The sequence below is a fragment of the Apiospora kogelbergensis genome (genome assembly GCF_038363985.1).
Source record: "Apiospora kogelbergensis strain CBS 113332 chromosome Unknown utg000001l_segment0_segment0, whole genome shotgun sequence".
Classification (NCBI taxonomy): Eukaryota; Fungi; Ascomycota; class Sordariomycetes; order Amphisphaeriales; family Apiosporaceae; genus Apiospora; species Apiospora kogelbergensis.
Window position 1 is genome coordinate 2,142,434 of NW_027117418.1, and position 14,224 is coordinate 2,156,657.

Sequence of the window (14,224 nt, forward strand, 5' to 3'; positions counted from 1 at the left end):
AAAGATTGCCCGTCATGGCGCACAATTTGCGAAAGGCAGCCGTGTCACACTGGACGTACGTCAACCCACCAAATTCGAATAAAGCATATGATATCAACCGCATCTGAGGAGCTTCCCGCCTGGTGCCCGGGAAGTTGCTACAGTAGTAATAATGGTAGCATGAGTCGCTGACACGCATCTCTGCAGGGAAGCCAGCAGCCTGCGGGAGAGAATCCAGCAAAAGATCGAGGAGCTCCAATCTATAGAGCCCAAAGTCAGTGTCAACTATACGGCGCGCCTCGAGCAGATCGAGACCCTGATGGCGCAGTAAGGACAAACCCTATTGTCACTGATGTACCTGCCCTCACTGACGGTCTTTAGGTATCGACTATTCTGTGTTCAGGTCATCTTCGCGGATTGGGCGTTTGCGCATAAACAGGATGTTGAAACCGTGCTATGGAGTACCCATACCATGTTCAACAACACGTACCGAAGAGTTCTCGGTCGCATAGGAGACAGAAGCCAAGTAGTCCAGAAGCGCAAGGTTGACAAGCTGTACCGTGACTTTCTAAAGACCTCCCAGCTCTTCTATAAGGGCTATGTCCAGAGACTGGCTGGCACTTATGATATTCCCGAACTCAAGCAGGCTGCTCACGGATTGGAGGTAGAACCGCAAGCTGCCGAAGTACCTGGCGCTCTGACTGCTGCTATGCGCGCGCAGCTCGTCAGCGCATGCTATATGACTTTGGTCCGCCTAGGTGACTTGGCTCGGTACCGCTGTCAGCATGCCGAAAAGCCTACCAAAGGATCTTTCGACACGGCTTTGACTTACTACGGCCTTGCAGGTATGTTGGATCCTGACAATGGCACAAGTCATCACCAAATGGCTGTGCTTCACCAGATCCAGGGTCAGCAACTGGAAATTATTTACCGGTTCCATCGGTCCATCTCGGTCGCCAACCCGTATGAGCTCGGCCCTGGGAATTTGCAGAAGGCTTTCGACCGCCATCAGAACCAGTCAAACTCCAAACGTGGGGCTGCTAAGGACCCCGCAGAGGCGATTGTGAGCTGGTTCGTGAAACTTCACGCTTATTACGCCAAGGGGAAGAAGTTCTCGGTCCAGAGAGAACTGGAAGACGAGGTCTTGCATCAGCTGGAGATGTCTGTCAAGGGTGAAGGCAATGAGGATGTGGTTCTCAAAATGATTTTAATCAACATTGCTGCCTATGACATCGCAAAAGAGAACCTAAAAAGTAAGGCTTCGATGGGTGCAATCCCCTTTGACGATTTGATCACTGACTTAATTCGTTGTTAGTTCCCGATAAATGGAGTATGGAGGGCTCGCAGACCTGTCAATACATCCTGAACTTCAACCTGCGTACGATTTTGGTTGTGGTACGGCAGCTTGTCACAGCACTCCAAGGCGACTCTGGCGTCACCCCTGCCAGCAACCAAGAAAACGGTGCAGAGTGCACACTTGAATTCTCTGCTTCTCTTTCAAAACTCATCAGTCTTTGTCGTGTCTGTGTCGCCTGGTTGTATGTCACACGTTCAGACCTCAGCGCATACCAAGACCACTTGGACTCAACGGCTCGCGGGGAGGTTCACCGACTGCTTGCCGAAGCCCTGACTCGGCTTTTGCCTTACGCCCTGGTGAACAGTCAGGCCGAGCAATCGAAGTATCTTCTCCCTGAGGACATGGAAATAATTGGCCTCCGACCCCTCACAGACGAGCAGCTGCCTTTGTTCATTCACGACAGAATTACAGCCGTTGCAGGGTCCACTCACTACCGCAAGGTACCCAAGCCGCGGAAAGAAGTGACAAGGCTTCATTTCAAACCCCGTACCGAGACCTTATGGCGTCTTAGGGACACTCTCGTCTGCGGAATATACTTAGCAGCCAGCCACGAGTCACCGTTAATCATGACGGGAGGAACTGACGGTACTCGGACGTGGCTTTACCCCGACAACCAAGCGAAAGACCTTGGGAACGCTCAGGACCAACGCGGGCTATCTATTCGACCCCTTGGAGAGACCGATCTCTCCCACCTGTTTGAAGACTTGACCATGATGAGTGGACAACACACTGATAATAACCCTGCTGATACGACGGCCAAAACTCCTCTCGAAGACCCCTTGAGCCCCGGTGCTTCGACTGTCGACCCACCGATGAACAAAAAGGTGCTCGTTTCTAAGCCGAATGGCGCGAGCACAGACGCCACCCCCAAAAGAGCGCGAAGAGCACAGGAGAAACCTGCTGCCCGCCAGTCTAATGCCGAAGAGCTTGACATGGACCAAATGGTGAATGACATGGTAGATGACCTGACCGGCAACGGAGACGAAAACGATGACTCTCTTTTGCAGTCAAGCTCAGCTCTAGCCGATACCAGCTATGGCATGAACTCGTCCACTGCCAACGATATCTTTGGCCAGCTAGGCCTAGGCCCCAGTCACTCGTTGTCCCCCGACCATGGCCTACACCAAAGGGCTGTGCAGTCTGTGTCACCGGCAAATGTTTCTCTGAAGAACTCCATACCTAGCCATCCGTGGGGTTATTCACTTTCGGCCTCCAGCACCGCCCTTGAAAGTAGCCTAAACTCGCTGGGGAATGGTAGAGATGTGCCACGGACTCTCACATCCCCAAATCCCGGCCTTAGTGGTTCAGTTGGTGGCTTTGAGCAGATGGTTTCGCCTACTTACGGAAGTTATGGAAGGGGTGAAAGTCTGGGTCTCGCACATCCTACGACCTCGGGCTTCGCCTCTGGACTTGGATCCTTCTCAGGCAATAGCCGCGTCTCGCCTACTGCATATGGACATCTGGAGGTTGGCTCACTAGGCGCCTCTACCGGCACAGCCAGCCCCGATTTCGCAAGCGCGCAACGCAACATGGCCCGGGATAGACTCGCATCGGAGCTGTTTGCTCAGTATGGTGCAGGCTCAGCGAAAAGCCGACCTTCACCTGCTGCACCTGGCATCCTACGTTCTGGCCACAGCCCACTTCCGGGGATGCACCGCACTGGTTCTATGTCTCCGAGCATGGCAGAGAACATGAATCTTCTCGATGCCCTTAAGTCGGGCAGCGCCAGAGACAAATCCAACGATCAGTTACTCGCCCAATTGGGTGGTCTCAAGAACGGGGTCGGAAGACCACAGCAAGCACAACGCAGCGGCCCGATCGATGTTAACAACTACGGCGGACAACGCCAGGCTGGATATACCAGTCCTCTGGCGGGTGGATATCCCAACCACTTTACACCTAGCCCTCGTGCTGTTGGTTCTCCGCACCACCGTTCCCAGGGCTCGTTGGGGTCTTTCGAGGGCCAGCTGTCCTCGCTCAACTATGGCGAGAACAGCGTTGGCCGCGTCGGATCGCCATGGACCTTCTCGCACCCTAGCCAGATCTGGACCGGCACACCGGCCACTGCTGCCGCCCAACCCGCTCAGGTCGGCATGGTGGAATGCAATGGAAACTACTTCAACAGCAGCACGGCGTTTGGCCGCAGTGGCGAAGGCAACAACCGCGATGATCCCACGCACTTCCGCAACAAGATTAAGCAGTTTAGCGGCGCTGACAAGACGTCGGCATACGATCGCGCCATTCTGGAATCGGCCTTGGCGGATCCTCACAACAAGCCTCCTCGGAAGTGATGGCATCTCGCCTCGTGGGATGAAAATTCCTCTTCAGTGGTTGCAAATAACATGCCATTTTTTTGTCAGGCACTCTCGCGATTTCTTCACATTTTGGTGCAGGCGAAGAAGATCTATCAGCAAAGCTTCCTTCAAAACCACCAACCCTGCCCAAGAATCTGTTTCAGTGGTGACTCGACGGTGTATGTCAGGGGGCACCGATTGTCCATGTGTTTGTTGCCTGCGGTTACTTCATTACTGCTTAAATTCCGTATTTGCAAGAGCGTACAGACACAAGCGACGAAGGAGATCCGGCGCCGCTTAGGAAACAAGCTCGATAGAGCCACTCGGTAGAGCCACTCGGTTCTCTACAACCATGATGACGAAGCGGTAGAACCACTTCTGATAACTACAACTACAGCTTTCGCTTACGTTGAAGCTAGGCCCATTTGTGGGCTGGATATTTGCGACGAGTTGGATGCTACCTTCAGCAGATCAATTTCTGGTAGGTTTGCCTTTCCATTCTCTGCCTCTCACCCCCTCTTCCCTCTACTCTCGTTCCTTCATTTGTACTCAAGTTAACATGTCTTTTCCAAAAAAAAAGTCTGCTAGCAACAGTCACTCGGAAACAGCGCGAATTACTTTCCTTTTGCTTCGTCTCTTGCCCTTTGAGGAGTGGTATTTTGCTGCCCTCGTCTATGTTTGTTCATGCGCCGTACTCTAGGGAGCAACGGTTGTAAATGCCCACACATGGTTGGCGGTGCATAACCCCTCCGTGATTCCCATGTATGGCATAGTCCCCTCAAGGAAATTTGCAGACAAACTACATAGGGCAACAGAATGGAATTGCGCAGTTACTTGATATTGATTCACTTTACAACAATACGCTTGAGGAAAGGGGATGACGACCAAGATAAAGCTACGTGTGCGTCTCACAAAAGGGGTCTCGTTGCGTTGGTTTTCCACACCTCTTATCACTTTTCACGCTTCCCAACTGCCCACCCATTGAAGCTCACAGAATGAGACAATAAACAAATGGGGGCTACGAAGAAGATAAGCATCTAACATAGTCATGAACAGAACTAATCACATATCTACGTGCTTTTTGACTACATATGCATACGTAGTTCTCGGAACAGGATAATGCCCATGGACACAACACGATGCATGATCTTCACGGAGCACCCAAAAATCATCGTGTTTGACGTGGTATCATATTGTGGTGTCCTTAATCTCGGACTTTTTGCGTCAAAGTAGACAAGAAGTGTGTGCATATCTGTACCATCTCTCCTGATTCTCCCTCCTTCCCCATGAGGGGAGGGAGAAAAATGCTAGCTGAGGTATCAAAACAGAGTGACCTCCCTATGTTGTTGAAACCCAAAAACCCTTTATGAGAACGCCAATGCCAGACCCATTTTGCGCTATGTTGAAGTAAATACACGCAACTCAAAATCTCTTGGGGGCGCGCACTCCTGCGTATTAGGAGCGTGCGGAGAGCCCAAGAGGCTCTCTATCTCCCCAAAATGGACCTTGGTCTATTATTCTCCCATTTAAGCAGAGTAAGTCTGCTTGGGGTGAGGGTACCTGTAGCAGAACCCACGTTAGCCAATGCCATTGCACAATACTCTAAATCGTAGGAGTACTCACGAAGGACCCAGCTCCTGAATGCTGAGACTGGCGAGCCACTGGCCCATATCAACGCTCTTCTGAAGGCTCTCGCCCTTGACGAGGCCAGCGACGAAGCCACCGGCGAAGGCGTCACCGGCACCGTTGGTGTCGGTGATCTTCTCCTTCTCGATGGCGTGGACGGGGAAGGACTGGACCTTGCTCTCGCCCTGGGTGGCGATGATGGTGGGCTCGGTGCCCTGGGTGATGACGACGGTGCGCTTGCGCTTCTCGTTGGCCTTGGGCAGGTCGGCAATGTGCTGGGCAATGGCGGCCACGTCGGTGGGCTTGCAAGACAGCTCGTGCGAGGTCGCGTAGGCCTCGGCCTCGGACTCGTTGCAGATCAGGTAGTCCCAGTACTTGGCCGACTCGTCCAGCGGGTCCTTGAAGAACTGGGCGATGAAGGGGGCCGACATGTTAACCATGAAGACCTTGTTGTTGGCCGCGGCTTCCTCGCCGAGGGTCATGATGGCCGGTGGGCAGACTAATTCCATCCCATGTCAGTCTACAAGCCGTTCATTCTACCGGGTCAGTAATCAGCTATTGTGACTTACCGGTGAAGTGGAAACCACCGACATAGTAGAAGTCGGCGTTCTTGACCAGCTTCCAGATGTCGTCGCGCTTCAAGTGCTCGAGGTCGTAGTGGTTGGCAGCGCCCAGGTCGGTGCAGAGGGAGCGGTTGTGGCCGGTGATGATGGCGCCGCAGCGGCCGGTGGGCTCCTTGGGGTCGACGCGGTACTCGACGCGGAGGCCGGCGGCCTTGACGGCGTCGTGCAGGATGGCGGCGTACTTGTCGTCGCCGGCGCCGCCCAGGTAGACGACGCTGTTGGCGGGCAGGATGTACTGGGCGCCGCGGGCCGTGTTCTGGGCGGCGCCGCCGGCGATGAGCTTGGCGTCGTAGTTGGTCAGCAGGTCCTCGTACAGGGCCTTGTGCTTCTCCTCGGCCAGGATGGCATCGTTGGCTTTGAGGCCGTACTTCTCGAGCAGAGCCTCGTTGCCCTGGGCTTGGATGTCTACATGTACACTCAGATGAGTTTTCTGTTGCTGCCCCTCCGTTCTCCGTCCCCGGGCTTCACCACGAGACCGAACTTACCAAGCAGAGGGTTCTCCAGGCAGAGGAGAGCGAATTCCTTAGTGGCGGCCATGGTGGCGAGAGATCTGAAATGATGCTGTGTGGGTTGGGTGTAGTGGTGATGATTACGGCGGGGGAAGAGATTGTAAGAGGAAGAAGACGGCCTTATGGCGGGGTTGCTCAGAAGGAGAGCGGGGTGTTCGGGCCCTGGCGACTGCAGGTGCAGGTGCTGGAGGAAGCGCCCCTTATTGGCCGACACGCATCGGGCGGTCTTGCTGAGAAGAAGGAATTCATAGCAGGCCATTGCGAATTGCCGTCACCATGAAGCTATACGCGATGCATGAGTAGTGGTAATCGTGTACGCCGAGTAAAAGATGGGCGAGAGTCCCGGCGTAATAACGACGAACGGATGGGTAGGCCGGATGAGGCCCTGGTTACGTCAAGTGACTGAATCCAAATGGTACGATCTTGGGGCATCATGCAACTTTGGTCAACGGTAGTCTCCTTTGCGCCGGACAATCATCACCTGATATGGATATGGATACGGAACTGGATGTCATCTCATACACGCGCGGCACCGTCTCATTACTGGTTTCTACCAACTCATCGTGAACTTGGGTTTATGGCCTCTTTTTGCCATCCCTATACAGGTGGCTCACCCGGTATACGCCGTTCTATTCCCCGATGCATCACATTGCACACGCAGACGAACTTGACCCCGGTCCCAGCGCAAGGGGGATATAATTGGGACGGGGCAGACTTGTAACAGGAAGAAATTCGTGTTGATGCCGGGTACATTCCCATTGAGCCGTTTCTCATGACTAGCTCAATACCTGTACCTACACAGATGCAAAAGAGCAAGTAGTAAACTCCGTAGACCCCCAATTCGTTGCGCGATGAAAACCACCGAAATGCCTTTTGTTGGAGAATCACCCTTAATCCTTGGTCTTCTGGGTACCACGCAGCAGACCCGTTCTGCGCGCAGCAATAAGACCAGCCTTTTGACCCTGTGCGGCGTACCGAGAGATGGTAGAAGCCTTACCGATATGTTGATGGTTACCCTAGAAGGCATCGTGTCAGTATTTGCGACTGTCTTGCGGTCTTCGCACCGAAGAGGGCGGGGGAAACTTACACCACCGTGAGGATGGTCGACGGGGTTCATGGCAACACCACGAGTCTTGGGCCAGCTGTTACGCTTGACGGCGAACTTATGCTTGGCACGCGAAGCCTTCAGGAGAGGCTTGTCGGTACGGCCACCACCGGCGACGATACCAATCATACCACGAGAGCTGCTGGAGACAACCTTCTTGGCACCCGAGGGGAGCTTGATGCGGGTCTTGCCCTCATCGGGGTTGTGGCCGACAACGGTGATGTAGTTGCCGGAGGTGCGGCCCAGAGTGCCACGGTCACCGACCTTCTCCTCGACGTTGGAGACGACGGTACCCTCGGGCATGGAGCCCAGGGGCAGAACGTTACCGACGGTCAGAGCGGCGTTCTTGCCGGCGTAGACGAACTGGCCGGTGTACATGCCCTCGTTGGCGATGAAGGTCTCGGTGATCTGCTTGAACTTGTAGGGGCTGCGGAAGGTCACCTTGGCGAGGGGAGCACCTCGGCCGGGGTCGTGGACGATCTCCTTGATGACACCACGAACGTAGCCATGACGCTCGGCGTAGTCGAGAGATCGGAACTTGGCAGGGGCCTTGCGCAAGTGGGTGTTGGAGGCTGTAGAAAAAAGCACGAGGTTAGCAACCAGGCCAAGTTGAATGCATATGCGTGTGCGATTCCCAATGGTTCTGCCGTGTCGCTCTGTTCTTCTTCTTCTTCTTCTTCGTCTTCGACGATTGCACTTCTCAAGTCTCCTTCAAGCGCCCGACACTGGGTGTTCGTCCCATGGCTGCCTCGGCCTCAGTGCAATCTTCCAGATGCCCCAAAATATTTGCGTGCTTCGAGTCGAAATTGGCGATGACCATGTTGCTGGGAGACGGGAAAGAAAGTCGAGGCGATGACTTACTGAAGATACCACCCTGGCCCTTTCTCTGGTTACGAATCACGCGACCCATCTTGACGGTCTGTTGGGCGTAATTCGGAGTCGTGAGGTTGTTGGGGGAGATGAATTGCAATCTTGAGAATTGCAGATTGGAGGCCGAAAATTAACACCACACAGCTGGACAATTTTCTCGCTTTGGTGCTGGGTTAGCAGAATTGTGTGGGCAAAGTACCTAGCCTGCAATTGATTGGGGGAATCAGATAGTGCTGGATGGCCCGTGCTTATCTGTCGACCCTAATTCAGTTTTCTGCCTTGAGTGGTTGCCTGGAAGTCCAGGCCTGCATTCCAGGTGTGGCTAGACGGATACGTGGCTGATGAGACTCATCCACTAGCCACATGCCACACTGACTGCTCTGCCACATCATTTTCACTAGCCACTTCTTCACTCTCCAGTCTGCCAGTCAACGAGACGCGCTCCAGATCTCCGGAAGTGATCTGTTTGACTGATGCAGGGGGGCCTCACATTCTGGAACCTACCCAAGAGGTCACTCAGGACACTGATAACCTGCCTATTCTCAGAAGACATTCTCACCATGATGAAATAAAATACAATCACATCTCCATTACTTGAAATAGATTCGTGTCTGGTCCGATGCATAGCAGAGAAACACCAATGTAGAGTGTGCTTGCTGGTGTACACCATGGGCCAGCAGCTGGCAAAAGTACTTTAAAAGCGTGTACTTGTACTCAACCCGTACTGGCCAGAAAAAGAGCAACGCGCCGCGCAACTCAAGCCTGGAGAATCGCCATCTTTAAATCGTATCCCACCCTCTCTGCATCTCACTGTCTTACCATTTGATCGCCGGCCTTGTAATTTTCCCCCATTGTACTACTCCTTTCCCGATTGTAATCTTCCTTTTTATCGTCACGGCCAGTATCCTGTTTTGAGCAATCAATTTTCCGCCCTGACAACAACAAACTTTTGACAGATTTCGTCCTGTCTTGTTCCTCTCCCTTTCCGAACCGGATCACGTCACACAAGCCGCATCGACACAACGCAATTCACAATGGGGAAAGTCGCTGCCGATTTCCAGAAGATCGTTCAGGAAGGTGTGTGTGAATTCATGCCGAACCCCTCAGGTTTCCTCAGCTGTGGAACGAACGACTCGACTAACTTAATAAGGCCGCGAGCGCAAGAAGAACGAAGCTCTCGCCGCCAAGATATTCGGTAAAGATGGTGGTCGCCGCCAAAGCGCGCCTCTGAAGGCTACGACCGGAGGCACTCTCGCCAGCCGAGCCGGAGTCAAGAAGGTACCGACTGCTCCGATTTGATTATCACTTGGTCGTCGTCAAAACTACGGCCCGCAAAAAAACGAAACCGAATACTGACAAACGATCCTCCCTTGATAGAGAGTGTCTGCTGTAGCACCCCTGCCCGCCGGCAACATCAACGGCGACTGGATACACGACCTACACGGCTCGCGCTCGACGCCCAACCTCCGCGCCGCCGCCAAGATGCAACCGAAGCCCAACTCACTCGCCGCCCGCCTTCACGCGCCCGGCACCAAAGCGCCCGCCGGCCCGGCTGCGCAGACGGGCGGTCGTAATGCTAAACGCGCCGGCAAGGTCGCCAACGCCTTCTCGCGCTCCCTCAACTCGCCCGCGGCCGCATCGCAGATCAACATCCAGAGCGCCGCTCCGGCCGCGCCTAGGGGTGGTATGTCGATTCGCGGACTGGCCGGCCCCTACGCCGTCCTGGCCCAGAACTTTGCGCCCGGCACGACGGCCGCCGACATTGAGAGCGCGATGACACCGGTGGGCGGACTGGTGAACAGCTGCAAAATCATCAAGACGCACCCCTCGTTATTGCCGAGGTTGTGTTCGAGAGCCGCGAGGGCGCCGAGCAGGCCATTGCAACGTTCAACAACCAAACTGTACGTTCTGCTACTGCATTCCACCCATTATACTCCCCCCACACGAAAGGGCCACATAGCTGACATAACATCTTTTCTAGGCCGATGGTCGCATTTTACATGTCTACATGAAGCCCGGCGGAGGCCCGTCTATACCGACTGGCCCCCGCAATAGTGGCCTGCGTCACCAGGAGTCGCGGCCCGGGAACAACAGTGTAGTAATCGACGGAACAAATGGTTTCGACGATATGGACACGTCAGATGCCGGATACAGCGACGGTTCAGGCAGTGCTAAGGGGCTGTACAGCGACCGACTCGTGCCAAACGGCGGCAGCAACAACCGACGTGGGAGGGGATTCAACTCCCGTGGGCGTGCTGGCCGCTGAGGCGATTGTCAACTCAAGCCGCCCGGCTAGGCGATACGCGGAAAATGTGCTTGCTCTTGTGGGACTATGGCACATGGGTGGCCACAAAGTTCGAGAACTGCTCGTTTAAGAGACCTGGGCTGATAGAGGGATTTACGGCGTTCCGGGGCATTGCATATCCTCCATCGAACCGCCCTACAGACGGGCGCACGCAATTTCTCGGAGGAAGTCATCTGGTTTGCTCTGGAAAGGAGCACGCCTTCTGCCTTTTACTATCAGCAAGAGGGCACTGCATAGTAGAGGGCCAGGGTGCGCTGTTTTCTCTACTACTCAAGCCCGTAGCATGGGTTTTGAAGGGTTTGGACGTTCGCAAACCAAGCGGCCGGGCATTCTCTGTCCACTTCAACCCACTCTCCATCTTTGGCCCCTACAGAGGAAGGAAAGACATTTGGCTTGCGCCAAAAGCGTAATATACAACATGATACCCCCCACACAACTGGATGCAGATCCTGAACCTAATCTTCGGTGAACTCGTAATATGCAACGGCGATGTTGGTGTGAAATGTGTATAATGCAGTTGATCTTGGCTAGATGAATGTCTCAGCGGCAAGTGCCCCATTTCGGTCTACGAAGACATACGTTGGCCGGCCGGTGCTCTCTAAAATCCGGGGTTCCGGTCGACTCTGCTAACAAGTCCCTTGCGGCCTGAGGATGAAGATCTCACATGCAATAGTAATTACGCTACGTGCTTGCTCTGTCAATCCGGGACCTCATTGTAGTATTATACGACACATACTGCCTTACTAAGTCGCATTACGCGTACTCGGTCGTGTATACACCATATAGTAAGAAGTTCATATCCGTGTAACCCATATGATGTCTAGTGGCGTGCCTTGCTGTATATAATAAGAAATGCATAGGGAGGCTATGTGTAATGTTCCCTCACCAAGGGGATGCCCCGGTGCCCTAATTCGTCGTCCAGTAGGTGTAACCTACATGATACATGGCAACGTGCCTGGAGGACGACATTACTCTACGCACCAACCCTCTTCCCAGGTGAGCTCAAGAGTACCGTCAAAGCATTTTATTACTCCTTTCATTCTTGTCGGCACCGGCATCAAGCCCGGCTTGGAGTGTTGCACTGCAGCATGAAGCTGATATTATATTCATAGAGCTTTACCAATGCAGGGAGCCTCATTCGCTGAGTTTATGATGATAGTTTTGTCCGTTCGCTCCCAAATTATCATTTCCGTCTTGAGGTACGCCTGTAGTTTTCGCGATGTTTGATCAATATTAGCTCCCATTTCCCGAAGACGACTTGACTGTCGAATGGCGTTGTTGAAGTATAAGTAGACCCTGTCTCCCCCAAAACTTGAAAAGCAGTCTCTTACCATCACCATCAGCATCACCATCCTATCCCAAGATCGAGAACTCCTAGTTTAATCACGACTTCCACTGCGACAACCTAGGCGTCAACCCGCAGACGAAGCATTGCCCACGATGTTGACTCCCCAGACCGCCCCTCTTCTGGCCATGCTGGCCACCGTAGCCTCGTAACCATATCCAAGATAGTGAGTGTTAGGAGCCCGTTGAGTTCACACTCGCATACGTCTTTCATCGGCGTCTGGAATAAGATGGGAGTGACCTCGAGAATCCCTATGCCGCCTATACCAAACCAAGTGGCCACGACTGCCACCACCAACAATTTTTGTCGCGCACTGATGAGACCTCACATGCTTCATCGAGGAGTGAGATTTGGCTGGGCACCCGAGTACCCTCTGACGGGGAGACCAGGCCGCTCAGCGACCACCACGAACGCCGTTGTCCATATAGTCAGGCGACGATGACAAGAGGAAATGGGGCCAGGCCAATAGAAGGTTTTTAGCACAGTCGTCGGCTTCGGCGAGGGTCCAGACGCACACAAGATTCAGGGGTTTTCCTTCATTCATATGGCAAAATACGGTTTTGGGTTGTGTGGCCATTTTCCATTGGGGGCCAACACAATTGGTTAGATATCCTCCAACGACGCGCCGTGGCTGCTTATTTCCTGGTTATTAGTGGCTTGTGGCTGGCTTCTGGCTTTAAACGTGTATGCACGTAAGCGCCGGGCTGCAGGTTGATCGTTATCAAGAACCCGAGGGGACGGGGCCTGGGGGTTGCAGAAGACTTTCTTTCCTCTAATGCATTGATTTGTACAGATCATGTGGACGAGACGAACAACGGGTTCGTCTGGCATGAGACCAGGGCACGTCAATGGCATATGGAACAGGAGAAGGGGAAGAGGCCGTAGAAGCTGGGAAGAAGAGACGTCGAAGCATCCCGTACCCGGTAAGGTTATTTGCATTCGCATTTGCATCACGGACAATTATCCGAAACGGTCTTGCCGCCCCAAGATAAGGTGGTGCTCAACAAAGTATTGTCCAAAGACCCCTGGGAGCCCCGGACCCTGATAGATCGATAGAAGGAGAGATCAATGGAGGCACGGGTCGATGCAGTGGTACGTTATCGTCGGCCTGTCAATATCAGTCAATAACAAGAAGAGCTCGCATGAACTCGATGGGGTTGTTTGGGAAACCGCCGCCCTTATCGACGTGCCCCATCTCTAGGGAATACAGGCTGGCTGACGCGTTACGTATCTTCTGCCCCTGGCGTTTGGCTGCGACATAAGCTTTTAAGGCGCGTTCCCACCGAACCGACAAGGGCCATGCTTGCCTGCCTGCCTGCCTGCTTGCTTGGCCTCCGGCGACAAGAGAGATCTCGACCGGCTTCTTTCTGTCCCTCTTCTGATCGGCCCTGGAATTTGCATTTGGCCCTTTGGCCCGTTTGCAAGCCGTGTTTATATTGTCTCGCCATGCCAAACGCCCGACGCCCAACGCCAAAACACGATACAGACTCAGCCTCCTCCGTGGGCGCTTCCAAGCGATGCGGTTGTGGATATTCCACCTGGTTTCGGAACTTGAATGAGGCTCTTTCGTTCATTTTACTGCCATCCTAGCGCCTCCCCTCTCCCTTTTCCTCGCTGCTCGCTCTGTCGATTTGATCGTCCCATTTTCCCCATTGCCTAATTGGGTCGTGTGTCGTCAATAAGATTTTATTAGGTCGGCTTGATGGTTGGATCGGTGCTGTCGGTAATTAATTCCATTTTGCCCGTCGATCAATCCCAATCCCAAGCTCCAAGCCTCTCAAGCTTCTCAAGCTCTCAACTCAGGCATCTGGTCCAATACACGTCCAAATCCAAATATACGCACCCCTCCTCTCCCTTTCATCAATTAATCCAATTGACCCTCCTCCGCATTTCTGTTGCTATTCGCTTTCCTTGCTACTGCACTACTCCTTCCCGTGCTACCACTGCCGTTCGCCTTGTTGTTTTCCCTTGTAATCCCCTCGACCGTCGATGCCATCACATCGTTGCGTTTGCCGCCGAGCTCTCATCCTCCTCTAGTCCCTCGTTTTTGGGGCGTGTTGCAGACCAGCTGTTACCCGCATACGAGGTAACACTGCTTGAACTTAATAATTGCCAACGACTACCCCCAAACTACTGTCGCCTCCGTCATCTCCGTTTCCTTTATTGCCTCGCGCACCGCCTCAACCGGCCAATCTATTCCCTTCCTTTTTC

General features: G+C 53.6%; 4 protein-coding genes across 4 annotated transcripts; 2 read left to right on the forward strand and 2 right to left on the reverse strand.

The window, feature by feature from the left end:
* Nucleotides 1-14: 14 nt before the first annotated feature.
* Nucleotides 15-3,627, forward strand: PG998_000670 (telomerase activating protein E.t1.c1; the record flags this gene model as incomplete). The annotated part of the gene is made up of 4 exons (XM_066867488.1): nt 15-55; nt 187-306; nt 361-1,232; nt 1,295-3,627. 4 exons carry the CDS (start codon nt 15-17, stop codon nt 3,625-3,627), a joined length of 3,366 nt encoding a protein of 1,121 aa, XP_066735903.1.
* A 1,529-nt stretch (nt 3,628-5,156) lies between these two features.
* Nucleotides 5,157-6,647, reverse strand: PG998_000671 (adenosine kinase; the record flags this gene model as incomplete). The annotated part of the gene is made up of 4 exons (XM_066867489.1): nt 5,157-5,190; nt 5,254-5,755; nt 5,826-6,284; nt 6,365-6,647. The coding sequence occupies 4 exons, from the start codon at nt 6,645-6,647 to the stop codon at nt 5,157-5,159; spliced, it is 1,278 nt and encodes a 425-aa protein (XP_066735904.1).
* Nucleotides 6,648-7,071: 424 nt separating this feature from the next.
* PG998_000672 (60S ribosomal protein uL2) lies at nt 7,072-8,403 on the reverse strand (the record flags this gene model as incomplete). The annotated part of the gene is made up of 3 exons (XM_066867490.1): nt 7,072-7,404; nt 7,476-8,065; nt 8,355-8,403. 3 exons carry the CDS (start codon nt 8,401-8,403, stop codon nt 7,279-7,281), a joined length of 765 nt encoding a protein of 254 aa, XP_066735905.1. The 3' UTR covers nt 7,072-7,278.
* A 994-nt stretch (nt 8,404-9,397) lies between these two features.
* PG998_000673 (uncharacterized protein) lies at nt 9,398-10,629 on the forward strand (the record flags this gene model as incomplete). Its single annotated transcript, XM_066867491.1, has 5 exons — nt 9,398-9,440; nt 9,514-9,641; nt 9,741-10,157; nt 10,205-10,264; nt 10,345-10,629. The coding sequence occupies 5 exons, from the start codon at nt 9,398-9,400 to the stop codon at nt 10,627-10,629; spliced, it is 933 nt and encodes a 310-aa protein (XP_066735906.1).
* Nucleotides 10,630-14,224: the final 3,595 nt, after the last annotated feature.